Genomic DNA, 21000 nt, shown 5'->3' on the forward strand with positions numbered 1-21000 from the left:
CAGAAATGTCCTGTCCAGCAAGCAAACAGTGCAAATCTACAACTAATATCACTTGGAGACCAGCGTCAGTTGTCCAACAAGTAGTATATGGACAAAACATTTCTAGGTTTTTAATTGTCATGATTGAACTAAATTGTTCAAATTATTGTAGGAAATGTCATGTGGACCCAGGCCTTAGATTTATTAGCCTCTTACTCTGAGCAATCATACAGAATAGCTTGTCATCTCAGAGTCCTGCCCTGATTTGGGATTTCCCACTTGGCTTTGTAAATGGTGGAGGCTTTACCTGCCAATCACAAGGTCACTGCTCAGAGGGTGAGGCTAGTTTCTCCCATCATTGAGAATTTCCCTTTCCTAAGATCCATTGAGTCTCTTCGAAACATGGTGACCTGATATATCCAGTGACTGAATAGGCACCCGCTTTTGGGAGTGTGTACATGGGCCTCACTGGGGGCTAGACTATGGATGCTGTCTGCACAATTGGATGGTTTCTTATGCTTGATCAGGATTCTACTTTGATCAGGATCTCCAAACTGAAGGTCACTGGCCACGTAGTGTTCATCTTAGACTGATAATCCTGAGGATTCGTGATTGAGAAACAGGAGTTCAAATCTTACCACAGCTGAGAAGCTCAAATTCAGTGCATTAGATAAACCTGAAGTGAAATGATCATTAAGAACAAACTGAAATGGCATTAAAACCAATCTGATATACAAAAGCAATTTCAGAAAGGAAATCTGCCATCCTTACCTGATTTGATCTATATGTGAGTTCAAAGCCACAACATTACAGTTGAATCTCAACTGCCCTCGTTAATAGGTGAACAAGTCACAAGTTAAGGAGATGGTGCACAGCCCATCAATGGTTTAAAAAAGAAGCCACTGAACCTTTGCATTAGAATCTGCCACAGTGGGTCATTCAGGCAATAGTATCTTTGAAATGAAAGTGAGATGATGTTGATAAGCTTAGATGAGGCTTGGGTGCAGCACAAACAATGGTATGCACTTAAAAGTGCTTTAAATCTTTGTAATTGTTTGATTATACCTCAACCCATTTAGTCTATCCATGGAGCATTCAAACAAATGACAATTGAAACTTTCCATATACACACATAATACACATACATTTTAAAAAAAAGATATAGTTACTTAATTGAAATAGTTTCATTTTGAATGCCAGTTTCAGCATCAGATGCTCCCAGGACAGATCCAGCACAGTTACATTGAGACAATGAAGCTTTCTTCAAATCAATGATAGTTTATTACCCAGTTCCCACAACAGCTATCAAGTAGTTTCTCTGGCTGAAGGTGGTAACTGAGTGCCAGGTAAAATAACTCCACAGAGACTGGTATCCCATCAACAAGTCACCCTTTATAGAGACATGAACAGGCCTTTACTTTAGTACTGAACCATTCAGAGCCAGTATTTCTTACGCTCAACCTTTTAAGTCAGCCCGGGCTCCCTGATTGGACCAGGTTAACAGCCCCAGTCAGGAAACTCACATTCTATGAGATCCAGCTGGCTGATCTGATTATAATTGCTAGACTAGGGACAAGAATTTTTGAGTTGGGACTAAAGACAGGTCAGCCCCTCTTGTGGCACAGTGATAATGTCTCTATCCCTAGACCAGGAGGTCTGTTCAAGTCCCACCTGCTCCACAGGCATGTAACAACCTCTCTAAACAGGTTGATTAGAAAAATAGGTTAAATGAAAAGAAACTAAAGACAGGGTTTAAGCAGCCACTTCACAGCATATTTTCACACCCAAATCACATTTTCATCCTTTTAGTCTTGGCTGAATTTTATAAGTGACAGACTAAATCGTTCTTGATGCCATGATTAGATTTGCAAAATGAGCTGAGCATCAAACCAGAGGGAAATATTTTTGAAATGAATCAAGATGTATTTTGTTAGGATTTGAAATTCTACAGAAATTAATACATAATGCTTTATTGGAAATCTTCCTTGCTATGGTTTGGAGCAGAGTAAACTGCCAGCCACTTTGGTGTTTCATGCATAAAGCTCAACACATTCAGTTCAACAGATTCAATTTTAGAATCCTGCTGTGACTCCAGCAGTTTGCAAGATGCTTGAATAAAATGTACCCATTCTTCTAGAATTATTGGATTCACAAGACCATTTTTGGAAAGTGATCAATTTACATGTCCACAGTGATGAGGGTGATAAAATTCATTGTCTGGTATCAAACTAAACAACATAGTCCGGTATCAAACTAAACAACATAGTCCAGGTCTGTGCTGAATTAGATGACTCCACTTGATTGGAAACAAGGTCTTTTTGGCTGATCACACTGTCCATGAACTGAATGAAAGCTCACCAGGCTGTTTGCTCCTGAGGCCTGTGCATGATGTGTGCTGCAAGGTTTAAGCGTGAACATCCCACAAGACTGTCACACTATTCACTCTGAACTGCAAAATGGTAAAAAGGTTCTTTCTCGATGCTTTTGAGGAGAGGGTCAGATTTCCTCTCAGTGATGGAACAAGCTGATGATCTTCACTACCTAGACTGGTACTAGACGGGTGGGTGAGCAATCATGGAATTAACAGTGCCCTTCAGCAAGAAGACAGCACTCCTAGACTTGGAGGGAAAGTCTAGTCAGAGAGTCATAGAGATGTACAGCACGGAAACAGACCTTTTGGTCCAACTTGTTCATGCCGACCAGATATTATAAATTAATCTAGTCCCATTTGCCAGCATTTGGCTCATATCTCTCCAAACCCCTCCTATTTATCTACCCATCCAAAATGGGTGAGAAATTAGTTTAGATTCATGGGGCACTGTCACCAGTATTGGGAAAAGACAGTGCTGCTCTTTGGGAACTGTCTTCATTTGAATCACATTCATTATACAAATCATCAAGATACATAGTTCCAGAAAGGGCTTAAAATCATTTGCTGAGGGGTAGGGGATGGTGGGTGGTGGGTGGTGAAGGCACATGCAGAGTGAAGTGGAGGATTCAGCTGACAGGAAGTTCAAAAAATTAGAAAGAAAGAAAAAAGCAGGAGGTGCAGGACAGTGAAGAGGCAAAAAATAATCAAAGAGTGACAGGAAGATGCAGAAAAGAAGCATAAAAATGCAGCAGAAATTAGAATCATAATAGGTAATAACAGTAAAAAGTGAAAGCTTAAAGCTCTTTATCTAAACAAACACTAGGTGACAAATTAACAGCTGAATAATAAATAAATGAATAAATAAATAAATGACTACAATTCAATAGTTATTACAGAGATGGAGTTGCTGAGTTACCTGGGAACTCTAATATTCAACGATAGCCACATTCCAGAAAAAGAGGCAAAAAGAAATAGGAGGTGGGTAACTTTGTTATCGAATATCTAGGTCAGTGAGGTGGTCAGTAATGATAAAGATACAATAGATTGTGATGTGGAATCACTGAGTGGAAATAACAAATAGCAAGAGGAGGAATCACGGGTGGGAAACATCTACAGGTCTCTGAAAAGTTCCCTCAGTGGAGGGAAGGATATAAATCAGGAATTAACAGAGGTGTATAGGAGGACACTATAATTGTCATTGGTGATTTTAATCTGCATTTTCACTGGATAAATCAGAAGATCAAGGGTAACATGGAACACAAAACTGTGGAATGCATCAGGGATTGTCTTTTAGAGCAGTATGTTGCAGAATCTACCCAGGAACTGGCTAATTTCGATCTAAAAATGTGTCATGAGGTCAACTGAATAAAAGATCTCATTAAGGATTCTCTGAGGGGTAACAACCACAACATAGTAGAGTTTCAGTTCAGGTCAACTCAGATCTCAAACCAGTCTTAATGTAAATAAAGACAATTATAGGGCTATAAAACAGTGCTTAAAGCAGGGTTGGAAAACAGACTAAAGGAAAAGTCAGGGGCTGAGCAGTGACAAACCTTTATACAAGATTTCCATAACACTCGGCAAAGAGCTTATTCCAGTCAAAAAGGTCTTAATGAGAAGGATGAACTACCCATGGCTAGTGAAGGTGATCAAGGAGAAGAGTCAATTAAAAGCTAATGCATACAAGGCAGTGAAAACTAGTGGTAGGTCAGAGGTTTTCAAGATTTCATGATTAAATGATTAAAAAGCTAATAAAGAGAAAGATTGATAATGATAGTAAATTGGCAAGAAATATAAAAACAATCAATCAATCAGAAAGCAATTCTAGAGGTATATAAAAAGAGAGTAGCTAAATTGACAACTGGCGAATTGATAATTGAGAACAGGGAAATGGCAGATAATTTAAACCAATATTTGTATCAGTCTTCATGGCAGAGAATACTATATGAAAATCCCAAAACTATTTGATACACAAAGCACTGCTGGGAAGTAAGACTTTATAACAGTCTCTATCACGAAGTATTTGACAAATTAATGGGACTGAAGGCAGACAAGTTGTTCGGACCTGATGGCCTGCATCCAAGAGTTTTAAAGAGAGTGGCTCAGAAATAGTGGAGGATTAGGTCAAAATACTCTAGAATTCATTGGATTCTGGGAGGGTCCCAGAGGTTGAAAAACTGCTATGATGTCCCTGTTCAAGAAGGGAGCAGGCAGAAAAAAAGAGATTACAGATTAATTAGCCTAACATCTGTCATTGGGAAATGCTAGAGTCCATTATTAAGGAACAAATAGCAGGACATTTGGAAAAGCTTAATGCATTCAAACAGAGTCAACATAGTTTTGTCAAAGGGAAATCATCTTTGACAAATGTGATCTAGAGTTCTTTGAGGATATAACAGTCGAGGTAAAGGGGAACTGGAAGATGTTGTGCATTTGGATTTCAAGAAGGTATTTGACAAAGTGCCACATAAAAAGTTACTGCACAAGATAGGAGCTCACAATATTGGGGGTAATGTTTTGGCATGGATTGAGGGTTTGTTAACTTACAGAAGACAGTCACAAATAATAGGACTTAAGGTTGGAAAGATGTAACCAGCGGAATGCCACAAGGATCAGTCCTAGGTCCACAATTGTTTACTAACAATGTTAATGACTTGGAGAAGGGGGCACAGGAAAAAGTATCCAAAATTTGTTGATGATACAAAAATAGATGGGAAGGCATAATGCGATGTGGACAAAAGGAGTGAACGACCAGAACCTTGGCAGATAGAATTTAACATAGGGAAGTGTGCGGTCTAGAACTTTAATAAGAACAACTAAAGGCAGACTGTTACCTAAATAGTCACACTCCAATAAAATATATAATACAGAAGGATCTTGGTGTTCTTGTGCATAAAACATAAAACATTTAGCATGCAGATGCAGCAAGTAATCAAAAAGGCAAATGGATTTTCAACTTTACTGCTAGAGGTTTGAGATTAAAAAGAGACAAGTCTTGTTACAACTGTGCAGTGTGTTAGTGAGGCTGCGTCTGAAGTACTGTGTACAGTCTTGATCCCTGTGTTTAAGAAAGGATGGACTGGCATTGGAAGCAGTTCAAAAGAAATTCACTAGGCTGGGATGAAAGCTTTGATTTATCAAGAACGTATTAGGCCTTTATTGTTTATAATTTAGAAGAATGAGTGGTGAGCTTTTGAAACATATTACATGCTGAGGGGACTTGTCAGGTTAGGTGTTAAGATGTTTCCAATGTTTGGACAAACTTGAACTAGGGGACATAGTTGCAGGATATGGGGACGTTTATTTAAAACTAAGATGTGAAGGAACTTCTTCATCCAGAAGATAGTAAGTGTCTGGAATTCTCTAGTCCAGAGTTTTGGGGGCTGGATCACTGAAACAGAAGGTAGTTAGGTATTTGGAATGTTAAGGAGTTGAGGGCTATGAGGAGCTGGCATGAAAGAGGAATTGAGGTATAGAGCAAATCAGCCATAATCTTATTTGTATGAAGCAGTCTTGAGAGGCCAATGGCCTATTCCTGCTCCTGTTTCTTTTGTTTTATGACATGAGTGTCAGACTCTGATTAAAATGTTGTATAGTTTTAAGGTTTCAGTGCAGCAGCTAGATTCATGTATGAACAGTTACTCACTTTATCCAGTTTTGCTTCAATTTCCACGACATCAGTCTCCACCTCCTCAATTGTCGCCCTGCAATTAAAACAAAAGCATTAACAACCAAAGCAGCAACAGAGACACAGCAATCAACACCACACCATTTTACTGCAGAATTTCTATGTGCACTTGCTGTAACAAACATCATCCTTCAGGCATTTATTTCAGTCTGATATAAACTCTCACTGATGTGTTGAATTCAGGTGAGTCAATATTGACAAAATGACATATAAACAATAAGTGCTGGAGAAACTCAGCAGGTCAGGCAGCATCTGTGGCGAGAGAAAAAGTTAACATTTCAAGTACAAGAATTTTTGGACTCAAAATGCTAATTCTGTTTTTCTCTCTACAGATGCTGCCAGAACATTTCTCTAGCACTTTGTTTCTATTGCAGATCTCCTGTTTCCGTGGTGCTTTACTTTTATTCCACAAAAATGATGTGCGTTTATTTTGATTTGCACCGTTTGTTTCCACATACTGTACAACATAATCCACTGAAATTAAGAGGAGCTATAAAGAACATGAAGGAGAGATTTTAGAAACCTCCAAACTTCAATTAGGTACAGTCTTTAAAGCAGAAAATATTAATAAACCATCTGCTTTGCTTTATATTACATCCTTATTTTATTCATAGCTGCATTTTATTAGAGTTTGACAGCATGGTTGGCTGGACAGTGTGGATCAGAATAATGCAAGCAACATGGAGTTTGATCCTCATTGGCACTGGATTGGATATGGGCTCTGCCTCCTTGACCTACCATGGTGAAGGTCCCAGTGCTGTGGGCTGGACCAACCTCCAAGCAGAAAACTCAAGACGTAGATATGAAGGCTATTAGGGGATAGTGCAACTGCCTGAATGTGTCCTCCCAGCCTCAAGCTGAAGGTCCAGGCAGGTTTTGATGTCTGCCACAAGCCATAACGAGGTTTCCTCTCCACAATGTGGAATGGGCTGCTTTGTCTTGTGTTTATAATGCGAAACATTTGGAGGGCAGATACCACGATACTGAGGCACCAGCTCCTATTTGAAAAGGCAGCCTCCCATGTCCTTCCAGCTTCCCCGTCATCTTTCAGTGAGGGTGAACTTGCCCTCTGACCAGTAATTCAGGACAAGTCACTGTCAGGTGACTGCTCCCCACATAATGCCTGTCTCAGACACATACTTGACACCCTATTGGGGTGTGACTCAAAGGACAAGATCGTGTCCACATCTCTTAAAGATCCATTTTGAGCCCTAGCTCATTGTGTCTGGGATTCGCCCACAGGATGCATTGGAATATCCTCAACAGGAGGTCTGTGACGCAGTGAGTAGTGTCCCTATTTCTGGGTCTGAAACTCTTGATATCCACTGAAGGTGTCTTCTAACATGGCCAAACAGGTTAGTTATGGATCTGAAAGGGTTAATACTGATAGAGTGCCAGAAGCACCACCCATTATGTTGTAATGTGGCCTGGTGGACAGAGTAACTAAGGAACTTGTTGAGTCAGACCTAGAATTTGATACTCCTAACAGTCTAATACTTACTGTATACCATATCCCTGTAGCATATAAACAGCAGACATTAAACCATAATCTTGTCACTGCAGTAGCTTACGGTAGTTGCTATCCTCACTAACACTAGGCCAACCCGGCCATAGAAAACACCTATCCAGAAAGCACTGGTGTCAGCCCACACAAATTTATGTTTAGTCTCACCATACAACAAATGATCAGTCTGTAATTCCTTCTAAAACACCAGTGGCAGGAGGCAAGAGCAAGTGTGCTTCCGGGTCAGACAGAACTACGTGGTAGCCGCAGAGGCACAGCCTCACCACGTGAAACACTCCATTAACTATCACCCTCATTCAGAGGGACAACCACACAAGCATAAAGAAGTCTCCACTAAACACTGACCATTAAATGGTACATCTGAAAAACATCTCCCCACCTTCCCCAATTTGGTTTGGGTTCTGTAAGAAAATGAACACACAGCCCTGTGCGTTTCTCTGCACACAAGCAGAAACTGTTGCAACGCAGGAAATGCGACAGCCAATTTACACAAAGCTTTTGTGACCCTGTGGATTTGCTTATGGTTTGCAGCAATGTACTGACAGACTAGATGGTGCAATGACATAGACATGAAGACTCTGCCAGGCCTATGTCAGAGCTGGCCACATACTGGTGTTCTTTTAGCAACACGGAGGAAGTGTTATAATGAAACGTGGGATCAGAAAGAGAGACTAGGCCACAGGCTTATTGAAACATATGGTGTTGTGCTTACTCCAAGAATGAGGTACATTATATTAGGTTCCATATTTCAAACAGAAGTGTTAGGAATTCCTAAAGTTAGCAAAAAATATAGCCTCTTTACACTTAGCAAAATAAGCAGAGGAAACCTTCACTAACATGATGACCAGATGTACTCTTAACCTCAAATAAGCAACACTTTGCAAATCAAATCAATGGTTATTTAGGCACATGTGTTGGAAGGTCTCGCATTCTGCAGTTTGCAGTGGTTTGAGGACACTTTCAGACAAGTTAAATTCATTTTGTTTTTATCAAATGTTGTTTAGCTTCAACTCTACCTTTTGTGCTGTTCACCCTGAGAGAGCCTTCTGAGAAGCAATTTCGGTGCTGACATATAACCATCATTGACCCAGAAACAAATGAAATGTTGCTGATCCGAATATCATTTGGTCCTATGTATAGTGTATAGTCCTATCCAAACATACAAAAGTGCAGATAGCAATCAAGTTCCTGAAAGCTGTTGATGACTTCTCTCAATCATACAAAGATTTACAAGGATGTTGCCAGGATTGGATGTTTTGAGGTACAGAGGGAAGCTGAATAGGCTGGGACTGTTTCCCCTGGAGCGTACAAGGCTGAGGTGTGATGTTGTAGAGATTTATAAAATCATGAGGGGCACGGATAAGATGAATAGCCAAGGTCTTTTCCCTGGGGTTGAAGAGCCCAGAACCAAAGGACATAGGTTTAGGGTGAGAGGGGAAAGGTTTAAAAGGGACTTAAGGGGCAACTTTTTCACACAGAAGGTGGTGCATGTATGGAATGAGCTGCCACAGGAAGTGTTGGAGCCTGGTACAAAAACAACGTTTAAAAGGCATCTGGATAGGTGTATGAATAGAAAGGATTTAGAGGGATATGGGGCAAATGCTGGCAAATGAGACAAGATTAATTTAGGATATTGGTTGGCATGGACATGTTGGACCCAAGGGTCTGTTTCTGTGCTGTACAACTCTATGACTTTATGTATGAATTGCCCACAATGGTACATGATATTTCATAATGCCACTTTTCCATTGAATATAGAACATAGCAGCACAGTAAAGGCCCCTTCAGCCCTCAATGTTGCACCAACCTGTGAAGCCAATCTGAAGGCCATCTAACCTACACTATTCCATTCTCATCCATATGCCTATCCAATGACCATTTAAATGCCCTTAAAGTTGGCGAGTCTACTATTGTTGCAGGCAGGGCATTCCACACTCCTACTACTTTGAATAAAGAAACTATCTCTGACATCTATCCTATATGTATCACTGCGAATTGGATCAAGAGAGAGGCAAATACAGATCATTCTGGTATAAATGAGTGCTCTATTAACACAAATTGACTATAACATGATTGGCGAATTGTGGATACTGGTTGGATAATGCAAACTTTCTATCGAATGGGTATAGTGATTTTCTATAGCAATTTTCCATAGCAGGATTTTCTATAGTGCAGGGTCCCATAGAAATGCAACCATGTTATAGCAGAACAACCTGTAATCTAAGATCCAAAACCAGATCCAATTTCTGACTGCACTAAAGCCAAGTTGTGCAGACTTCTTTTGAGAAATCTACACCATTCTGGCTTAAATTCTCAAAAGGTTGGAGTATAATAAATCCTGTGTGAAACCTCATGTTAAAAATAATTAATTTATTTTTTCCTTCTCAAAACTAGAGGATGTATCAAAGTACTTTGTAATCAATTACATACTTCTGAAGAGTAGACACTGTTACAGTGCAGGAAACATGACAGCCAATTTGTATAGAGCAAGCTCTCACAAACAGCAATTAATAATGACCAGATAATCTGCTTTTGGGTATGCTGACTGGGGAATAAATAATGGCCAGGACATCAGACATTACCTTGAAATAGGGCCACTGAAACTTTTACCACCACCTCAGCAGATGGAGTATTGGTTTAACATCATATCCAAAAGCAGCAACAACATGGCAGCACAGTGGCTCGGTGGTTAGCATTGCTGCCTTACAGCACCAGAGACCCGAGTTCAATACCAGCCTCAGGCAACTGCCTATGTGGAGTTGGCACATTCACCCTGTAATTCTCCGGGTGCTCCTGCAGTCCAAAGATCTGTAGGTTAGGTGAATTGGCTATGCTAAATTGGCCATAGTGTTCAGGGATGTGTAGGTTAGGTGCATTAGTTAGGGGAATGGGTCTGTGTGGGATACTCTTTGGAGGGTCGATGTAGACTTGATAGGCCAAAGGGCCTGCTTCCACACTGAAGGGATTCTATGAACATAACAATGCCTCAATACTGCACTGGAGTATCAGTCCTGATTTTTGTGCCCAAGTCTAAGAGTGAGGACTTGAATTCAGAAACGAATGGCTAAGAGGCAAGAGTGCTAATAACTGAGTGACGTGCTGGAAGTGAGGAATTCTGCTGGCCACGACCTCTTGGACTAAGTTTTTGCTTTGTAAACTCAGCAACTATGTACCAGTAAATGTGACCTTATTGGTGGGGAAACTTCTAGAATTGATAATTCAGGACAAAATTAATAGTCATTGGGCAAATGTGGATTAATTAAAGAAAGACAGCATGCATTTGATAAGGCAAATTGTGTTTGAATAACTTGCCTGAATTGTGATTGTGTGGGGGATGAGAGTTTGGGTATTGTGCATATCTAATGAACCACCAGCTGCAAGGCCTCTTTCAAAGATCTTCTTTACAGTTTCACCATTCTTAGCCACCTGTTGCCAAAGTTCTTTGTTTGGAAATTAGCTCCCTAAACCTCTCCACCTTGCTACCTTCCTCTCCTTTTTTCAGAGGCACCTTACAACTTTCCTATTTCACCAATATGAGGTCAAATGTCCTATATCACCATAACGTGGCTTATTTTATTATGCCTCTGCAAAATGCTCTATTATGGCAATGGCACTATATAAATGAAATCTGTTTTTGTAAAAATGAAATCCACACTGTAGTGTTGTGACAGCCACTCTCAGAACCCCGTGTTCATTATTTGATACTTGGATTTGTTTCTATTCTTCAGGGGTTGACCCAGGCAGGGAACAAAGACTGAGCATTCAACAAAATTTGATTATGTCCTCTTCAATTGCACAGCAACCCAGGGTGGGAATCCAAGCTGGTTCATTCCTCGCCTTGGGCCATTGAGTCCAATTAAATTGCCAATACCATAATTCTGCTGCAGTTAACTCGGCACATTCAGGGATCAAGCCTCAAACCCCGTCTGGTTGTGCATTGTCCAACTGAACTATTATGGTTTTGCAAAAGAGGCACTGATTTTGGCTTTGGTGATGAACTTTCACAGGTGTGGGAGCTGCCAATATTCATACAAAGACATCAAGGTGCCACGATTGAACTGATCATTAAGCTTTCAGCTCTTTTTTTATATAGCAAGTCAATCTTTCCAGAAGGTAGGTGGAGACTGAATTAATTGGGAATGTTTCTGTTGGTTTGAACACGGATACTTGGTCGTCTGTTAACTGCTCAGAACAGTCTCATTGATGTTTCAGATGACAGGAGAAGAAATTAAATAAGAGGACAAAACTTTTGTTTAATTTTACTTACCAGAACATCCTAAAGCATCAGAATCAGAATTATTCTCATTTCACTATCCTCCCCATCTTTCCTCAAATAAAAAATGATGACCTACTGTAGGAATATTGGAAATTGCAAAAGATGATCATAGAATCTAACTTTTTCAGATGATTCAGAAGTAAATTATAAATGTAAATATCCAGAATGAACTTTAATGATGAAACTTTGCTGAAGTTCACCATGCTTTCTAATGGCAATTGGGTTGAAGAGGAAAGTGTAAATTTTTAAACACCCACCTCCTAGCTTCTCCCATGAGATCTGTTCAACAGGCAAGGTGCCTCCTTTACATTTTTTTGGCTTGAAAGAAGCAGCTACCTGCTGTTACTCAAGCTGTTCCGAGAATTAATTACTCTGCAGTCCATTCTGCAGGGTCCTATTCACGGGTCAATTTGAAAAGGATCTGATCAGCTTTGGAGACTCACGTTAACAATGACCAAATAGCTCCAAGTAAAAATTCAATACAGTCACCAGGCTAACACTAGATGGGCATTTTGCCAAAGCTGATGCACATTAATCCTTTGAAAACATTAAATTAAGCATAGTGATTCTGCCTGGGAGCAACTCAAAGGTAATAAAACTAATGAAAGAGTTCAGGTGACATCATGAAACATGAGCAAGGTGCTCATGGTTCACAATTGCTGGATGAATCCTGAGATTAGATTACACTCATGAAACCATTCTTGTTTTGCTTGCATTTCCAAATTGCCTCTCCTGAGGGCATGACTCATACTAGTAGGGGTGGGGGGGGGGGGGGGTGTTGTCAGTAATTGGTGACAGCCACCATTTTAAAATAATCAGAACTGTCTTTATATTGTTCAGCCAGCATCCTTTACAAATAGTGTGAAAGCATGTAGGCTACAATGAGTGTATCACTTTCAGCGTAACCGTGTCACATTAAAATGGACCAAAATTTCGGTCTGCAATTTAAAGTGGTAACTATTGCTGAGTAGCTCAAAAATCTTTGCCTAATGTTTTTAGAGTAACAACATCCCAAAGCTCTTTATAGAAACACAATCTGTGGGGGGAAAAAAAACACTAATATCTAAACTAGGAAATTGTTAGATAATTAAAAGCTTAGTTAAGAACATGGATTTTATAAAGGGACTAAAGGAAAGCAAGTTAGAGTTTGGGAGGTTAAAGGAGATTAAGCTTCATCAGTTTTCAGCTTTGAGTTGCTGCATTTGGCTTATCTGGTGGCACGGGTCATCATTAAGCTTCACGCAGACTACAAATACTCTGTATACTGAGCACATCCAGTAGAATGGTCACTAGGGGATCGTTCATTCTTTCCAGCACCATCATGAGTGTTAGTTAATCAATGAGCATCCCAGTTTCGTGATTATTCAAAAAGATGATTTCAGAAAGTATCTAACAATTTGTTCCATAAACTGTGTACTTCAAACAATTCAATTAAAACTTTAACAATGAATGGAGAGCAGTTGGGACAAACTAGAGATTGTGGAAATCTCTTCAAACTTTTCCTCACAAACATGGATGTGGTTTGGTATAATTAAAGAACATGGGCTAAGTCTGACCAAACCACTGTTGGTGAAGCGAATTTAAAACATGGGGTATCAAACCACTTTAGATTGCTGAATCTTACAGAAAATGCATATTGAACTAAGTGAATGGTTATCTGAAACATTAGGAACATAACTATTTGTAATACAATGCTCACAAAGCATTATCATAACTGCTTCTGGTTTGGCTGTGTTAGTATCACAGACAAACATTTGTATTTTGCCAAATGGTTCCTGAATGGATGCAGTTGACAGTCTGGTACATCTCTATGACTCTGAATGTTAATTGAGGAATAGATTTTAGCTAGAACACTAGAGAACTTCCCCCGCATTTTTTCCAAAAAAGAAGTGCAATGAGATCTTTTGCATCCACCTGAACAGGCAGATGGGGACTCAGATTAACGTCAGACAGCACCCCCGAGAACACAGCACTTCCTCAGTCCCGCACTGGGGTGTCAGCCTTAGTTTTTATGCTTTCAGGTCCGAGTTTGGGACTTAAACCTAGGAATGAGTCTTATAGAGATGGATCCATGATATCCTCCCTCCACCTGCAGCTCTCTGTTCATCTACGTCACTGCAACTTGAAATTATGTAACATTTTTAACTTAATTAAATGGCCAACTTGTTTCACAGGACTGTTGAATTGGACATTGAATCACAAACAGATATTACACAAGATAACAAGTTTTAAGCAGCATTGTAAAAGGAGGAGAGCGAGCGAGATGGAGAAGTTTCAATAGAGAATTTCAAAGTTAAGGTTTAAAGTGATAGATCCATTTCAACAAGTAGATAATCCTCAACAGATCAAGCGGAGGCTTTGTCTACCGAAATATCAAAAATGGCAAGAATCTTTTTCAATGGACTATTGAGAATAAAATGATTCCCAATTCAAAGAAAAATACAACCCACAAAACCTCTAAGCTCTCAATACACACCCACCAATAATAACTAAATAAGGACGTAAGAAATGTCTTTCTGTAAGGAAATAGGTTAACACTTATAGTCAGATTCAGGAGCTCTTGTGCTGTTTCAGCATCTTGCTTTGACAGTTGCTTCCATGTGTTATTTCACTTACTAACAAATCAACCCACTGCTTTAGCTACCGCACAGAGGTCTAATGATGTGTTATCTCCATATTCAAAGACGCCCAGAGAACATGGCAGGTATCTTCAGTAATGAGCAGTTACAAGAAATTTATAAACATCTAATTAATACTCGTTACCAGTAATTCCTCAGTGGTTTAAAGGTAGGCACTGAATGTCAATTTCAGGACACTCAAGTGAATCGATTCACACAAAGTAAAACACAGAATAAATCCAATTTTAATAAGGTAGCTTGGAAACTTATCTTAAAAACAGGCAAATGACATCATGAAAAATGATTTTAGTTTAGTTTTTATGAATGCTGAGCTGCTGCAGTGGTTTTATGTAGTTCATCCCTGATCTTCATTGTCATAGTGACAGCCATGCTTTAGGTTGCCTTAGTTTAGATTATACGTAAGGCTCCTGGTAAAAGGCACAAGTTCAAAGCCTTCAATCATTGGCCTCGAATAAGGAGTTCTAATAATTAATACAACTTAGTTCTCCTCTGTGTAATATGTATTATCCCACGTAATGTGGTTTTCCATGTCAGATCTCAAGTATTCCAGATTAGCGTCTGTGATTAAACATGACAACAGTGATCACATGTTCAAAGTATATCACTGGTTGAAAAGCATTTTAGGAAAGTTGTGAAAGGTGTTACATTGAAACAAGCCTCTCTTTCATAAATGCTGGAGCATTTCCACTTTGCAGGCCCATTGCACTTCACCTTTCACATTGGAATGAACGAATTTTAGGTTAATTTTCTCAGGGCAACAAAAGGCACAAATACTTTCCCCCACCATCACTCCAACATTGCATGTCCTCATTGAGCCATCCAATGTAGGGGAGTCCCAATGTGAATTCTCAAACACTAGTTTAGTTTCCCTTGTGCAAATCTCATTGTGGTTACTCAAGTGAAACCAATTACTGATCCCTCAATACCAGATGAGATAGTGGTCTCTTGTGGTGCATTGGTAATGTTCCTACCACTGAGGCAAGAATTTCAGGTTCTAACCCACCTGCTCTAGCAATGTGTATAACTTCTTTGCACAGATTAATAGAAAATAGCTACCAGATGAGATGCCTATTAGGCTTTCAAATAGAAACTCCTCATCCAGAACCTCAAACTGAGCTATAAATCTTCTGAAAACTTGCTAAAACTCCCCATCTGCTTCATTGACTGAGTCATAGTCATAGAGATGTACAGCACGGAAACAGACCCTTCTGTCCAACTCATCCATGCCGACCAGATATCCCAACTCAATCTAGTCCCACCTGCCAGCACCCGGCCCATATCCCTCCAAACCCTTCCTATTCATATATCCATCCAGGTGCATTTTAAATGTTGCAATTGTATCAGCCTCCTCCACTTCTTCTGGCAGCTCATTCCATACACGTACCACCCTCTGTGTGAAAAAGTTGCCCTTTAGGTCTCTTTTATATCTTTCCCCTCTCACCCTAAACCTATGCCCAGAGTTCTGGACTCCCCCACCCCAGGAAAATACTTTGTCTATTTATCCTATCCATGCCCTTCATGATTTTATAAACTTCTATAAGGTCACCACTCAGCCTCCGATGCTCCAGGGAAAACAGCCCCAGCCTATTCAACCTCTCCCTACAGCTCAAATCCTCCAGTCCTGGCAACATCCTTGTAAATCTTTTCTGAACCCTTTCAAGCTTCACAATATCCCTCCAATAGGAAGGGGACCAGAACTGCACGCAATATTCCAACAGTGGTCTAACCAATGTCCTGTACAGCCGCAACATGACTTCCCAACTCCTGTACTCAATACTCTGACCAATAAAGGAAAGTATACCAAATGCCTTCATTATTATCCTACTTACCTGCAACTCCACTTTCAAGGAGCTATGAACCTGCACTCCAAGGTCTCTTTGTTCAGCAACACTCCCTAGGACCTTACCATTAAGTGTATAAGTCCTGCTAAGATTTGCTTTCCCAAAATGCAGCACCTCACATTTATCTGAATTAAACTCCATCTGCCACTCCTCAGCCCATTGGCCATCTGATCAAGATCCTGTTGTAATCGGAGGTAACCTTTTTCGCTGTCGACTGCACCCCCAATTTTGGTGTCATCTGCAAACTTACTAACTGTATCTCTTATGCTCACATCCAAATCATTTCTATAAGTGATGAAAACTAGTGGATCCAGTACTGATCCTTGTGGCACTCCACTGGTCACAGGCCTCCAGTCTGAAAAGCAACTCTCCATCACCACCCTCTGTCTTCTACCTTTGAGCCAGTTCTGTATCCAAATAGCTAGTTCTCCCTGTATTCCATACGATCTAACCTTGCTAATCAGTCTCCCATGAGGAACCTTGTTGAACGCCTTACTGAAGTCCATATAGATCACATCTACTGCTCTGCTCTCATCAATCCTCTTTGTTACTTGTTCAAAAAACTCAATCAAGTATGAGAGGCATGATTTCCCATGAACAAAGCCATGCTACTATCCCGAATCAGTCCTTGCCTTTCCAAATACATGTATATCCTGTCCCTCAGGATTCCTTCCTTCCAACGTGCCCACGACCGATGTCGGGCTCACTGGTCTATAGTTCCCTGGCTGTCCTTACCACCTTTCTTAAATAGTGGCACCACGTTAACCAACCTTCAGTCTTCCAGCACCTCACCTGTGATTACAGATGATACAACTGGCAGAGAATGGAGAGGCATTAGAGATTGGCACTGACAATTGCTTAGCTTGCTTGTGGCAGGCCTTCAGAATGAAGATGGCACTAGCTCATGGCATGGAGTCCTTTAAATAGAGTGGGGTTGGGGTGTTGGAGGTGGAGCTGTTGCTCTTGCTCTACAGCTACCAGATGGTTCTGACTGATGAGGAAACTTTCCAATTCTTGTCATATTCTTTCTGAAGGATCTATAGATTGATCATCAAACTGTTTGGCCACATATATAGAACAAAGACACCCGGGTGTTCGGGTACATTGTTCATTGAAATTTGCATCACATAGACAGGGCGGTTAAGAAGGTGTTTAGCACATTTGCTTCCACTAAGATCTTTGAATGTAGGAATTGGGATGTTACGTTGAAGTTGTACAAGATGTTGGTGAGGCCTTTTGATTCCTGAAGAAGGGCTTATGCCCGAAACGTCGATTCTCCTGCTCCTTGGATGCTGCCTGACCTGCTGCGCTTTTCCAGCATCACATTTTTCAGCTCTGATTTCCAGCATCTGCAGTCCTCACTTTCTCCTAGTTTATTTTAACCTATTGCGAATCCTCTTGCAAGGATGCCTTCCTTGAAGAAGCTCTCTTCCTCCCTTTACAAGGATCTCAGTGAGTCCCTCTCTCACTGCACCCCCCAGGTCATCTCCTCTGTCCTGAAGCTCTTCAGCCACGTTCTCAAACAGACTCGCTACCACAGTCACATCTCCTTCCTCAGCACCTGTCTACGGAACCGACTGACCCCGCATGGACTCCGGACTACACTCAGACCAACAAAATTTGGACCCAACCAGGACATTCCTGAAGAAGGGCTTACGTCCGAAACGTCGATTCTCCTGCTCCTTGTATGCTGCCTGACCTGCTGCACTTTTCCAGCAACACATTTTTCAGCTTTTGATTACTCTGCCCAGTTCTTGTCTCCCTGTTATAGTTAGGATATTATTAAGCTCAAAAAGGTTCAGAAGAGGTTCACTGGGATGTTGTTGGGTTATAGAGGTTTGAGTTATAAGGAGAGGCTGGGACCTTTTCTGACTGGAACATGGGAAGTTGAGGGGTGACCTTATAGAAATTTATAAAATCATTAGGGGTATAGACAAGGCGAATGACAGGCATCTTTTCTTTAGGATAGGGAATTATGAGACTTAGGGGTGAGTGGAGAAAGATTTTAAATAGTCATGAGGGACAATTTTGCTTAAACACAGAGAGTGGTTCATGTGTGGAATGTACTTCCAGAGGAAGTGGTGGATTCAGATGCATTTACAACATTTAAAAGATATTTGGATAAGAACATGAATGAGAAATGTTTGGAGGGATATGGGCCAAGAGCAGGCAGGTGGAGCTACTTTAGTTTGGGATTATGGTCAGCATGGACTGTTTGGGCCAAAGGGTCTGTTTCCACATTCTATGACTCTATGTACTGTTACTTCTGACACTTAGAGGGTATTGAAAGAAAGTGTGTGCATTTGCAATAAGCATCATTGAAATAGACACTTTGAAATGATTTGTTTGCAGCCTCCAAAGACATAACCCTTTATACTGTCATGACTTATTGTTAATAATGGAAAGGGTCCCTTGAACTATTTTCTTTAAGGACCTGAGAAATATCCAAGTTTTGACAAAGAGTACAGTTGGAGCTCCAGAAAGGGGTTAGTCATGGATTTTGTATTTCTGGCATAGCTATATTGATTCATCTTCTCTTTCCTTATTCTTCCATGAGCAGTAAGCATCACTGACAAGGCCAGCATCTGTTGTCAATCTTTAAATGATTGACTTGGTTGTGTGGGTCTAGTTAGGTCAGCTAGGTCAGATCAAAGCTACTAAGAGCTTTGGATGCTCTTCAATGAGCATAACACATTTTTTCAACTATCTGGACATTTTTCTTTATTCATTCTCAGGATAAGGGTGTTGCTGGCTTGGCCATCATTTTTTTGCTCATCCCTAATTGCCCAGAGGGCAGCTAAGAGTCAATCATACTGCTGTGGGTCTGGAGTCAGATGTAGGCCAGACCAGGTAAGGATGGCAGTTTCCTTCCCTAAAAGGCATTAGTGAACCAGATGGGTTTTTCCAACAATCAAAAGTGGATTCATGGTTGTCACTGGACTCTTAATTCCAGAATTTTTTTTTTAAAATTGAACTTTGATTCCATAATCTACTATGGTGAGATTCAAATCCAGGTCTCCAGAACATTATCTGGGTCTCTGGATTAACAGTCCAAAAGTAATACTACTAAGCCATCATGCCCCCTAACCAAAGGGTCTGTTTCAATGCTGTATGACTCTATGACTGTATCAATTTGCAGCTCTCACAGCAAAGGTGAGCTTAATCCAAGGGTGATGCCTTAAAGACTTGGAATCAATTCAATAATCTTTTCTTTGAGAGACCTCCCTCTTCATCCAAGGTAGTTCCAACCTAATACCTGGGAGATCTCCTGGGAGCTGAATCTACAACTTACTTCAGTGAGTTTTGATGGGGTGGGTAGAACCTCCTTTGACTCTTTGTAACAGTCCCTGCAGTCTATAGATTAAATAACTCTCCACATTCTAACCTTTTACAGCATATTCGACAAAGCACCAGAGATGCAGTGAAAGAAAAATTGGTATGAATGAATGAGTTATTCAGAGGCTGATCAGTTTAATTGTGATGATGTAAGCAGAACAAAAACTATCATAAACTAAAAAAAGTTGTGAAAATGCAGTCAAGATGCTCTGGATTTTGCCCAGTGAGCCAGCGGCAATGTGAGTCTTGTCACACAGTCTATAACTTTAACAGAGGGAAAAGCTAAAAAGCAAGCTTCTTTCCAATACTGTTTGCTGAATAAATAAAGTAACCTCGTTTTTTGTCTTTTTAATATCACAGCACTTTGCCTTTTCAGGTATTAGATACTCAGGAAATGACACCATCTGCAATCTACTGGATTTACACCAGATTCAAACTCTGTATCCTGTTATATAAACAATAGACAGACCTCAAAAATGAAGACTGACAATGCATTAATACTGACAGGGAAAAATGACTCAATCTAGACAATCCTCCTGTTTGTTCTGTCTGTGGCAAGAAACAGTCACTATTTTAAACAAGGTTAATTCTGTTTAAATAGAATGCAATTTGGCTCCGAGATCCTAAGCGATTTCAGTATTATGTTTGTACAATGGGATTTCAGAGTGCATCTGCTTGAGGCTCAAGTTCAAAAGCTGAAGCAGGGAATTAATCTGAAATAGCATGGAGTTTGGTATTTCAGTTACATACTGCAGTCAGTAGCAAAGACATAACAGGTGCCAACTTGGATTTGTCTGTTTGAAATACACAGTTTGCTCAGTTTCTTAACTAACTTCAGGTTTTCTAGACTGCACAGTGGCCAGTGTGCAACATCTAACTCTCTCAATTTGACTTTTCAGTGGGTGAGAAGTTCTATTTAAACTGGGATGAGCAATGAATTCTTTCTAAATCTGAGTGCAGCTGGGTTTTTGAAAGGAGTTCATGTTTATGCACTTTGAAATAGCTTTAGGATGCTGTGGTTTCCTCATCTTAAACCCTAGCAAAATAAATATTAATACAAACACTAATTATCCTATCCCTTTATAGCACTGGAGCCTTACTGAATCACTAACATTTTTACCAATCTGATGAAAATTTATTGCCTGGTTTAGGACTCTTTTTATAGAATATCACTGAAATTTTATGCAGTGTTTGATTCAGCTTGTCTGATCACAGATCCTTGTATAGTGCTTGATGGCTTTAGCCTGTGAGTGGAGTGAGTGAATGAAATGACTGACTCCTGATTCTCAGAGAAAATTCTAGAGAGGCCAAACAAGTTGCTTCAACTTGTCTTTTGAAAGTTCTA

At 40.2% G+C, this 21000-nt stretch overlaps 1 protein-coding gene across 1 annotated transcript in view; it reads right to left on the minus strand.

Annotated features, from left to right (window-relative positions):
* Positions 1–21000, minus strand: part of acap3a (ArfGAP with coiled-coil, ankyrin repeat and PH domains 3a) — a 303937-nt gene that overhangs the window by 161252 nt on the left and 121685 nt on the right. Inside the window, exon 2 of the mRNA XM_072586472.1 lies at positions 5997–6054. Coding sequence (XP_072442573.1) covers positions 5997–6054 — 58 coding nt within the window. The remainder of the gene's footprint in view (positions 1–5996; positions 6055–21000) is intronic.

Source organism: Chiloscyllium punctatum, chromosome 16 (assembly GCF_047496795.1).
Source record: "Chiloscyllium punctatum isolate Juve2018m chromosome 16, sChiPun1.3, whole genome shotgun sequence".
Lineage (NCBI taxonomy): Eukaryota > Metazoa > Chordata > Chondrichthyes > Orectolobiformes > Hemiscylliidae > Chiloscyllium > Chiloscyllium punctatum.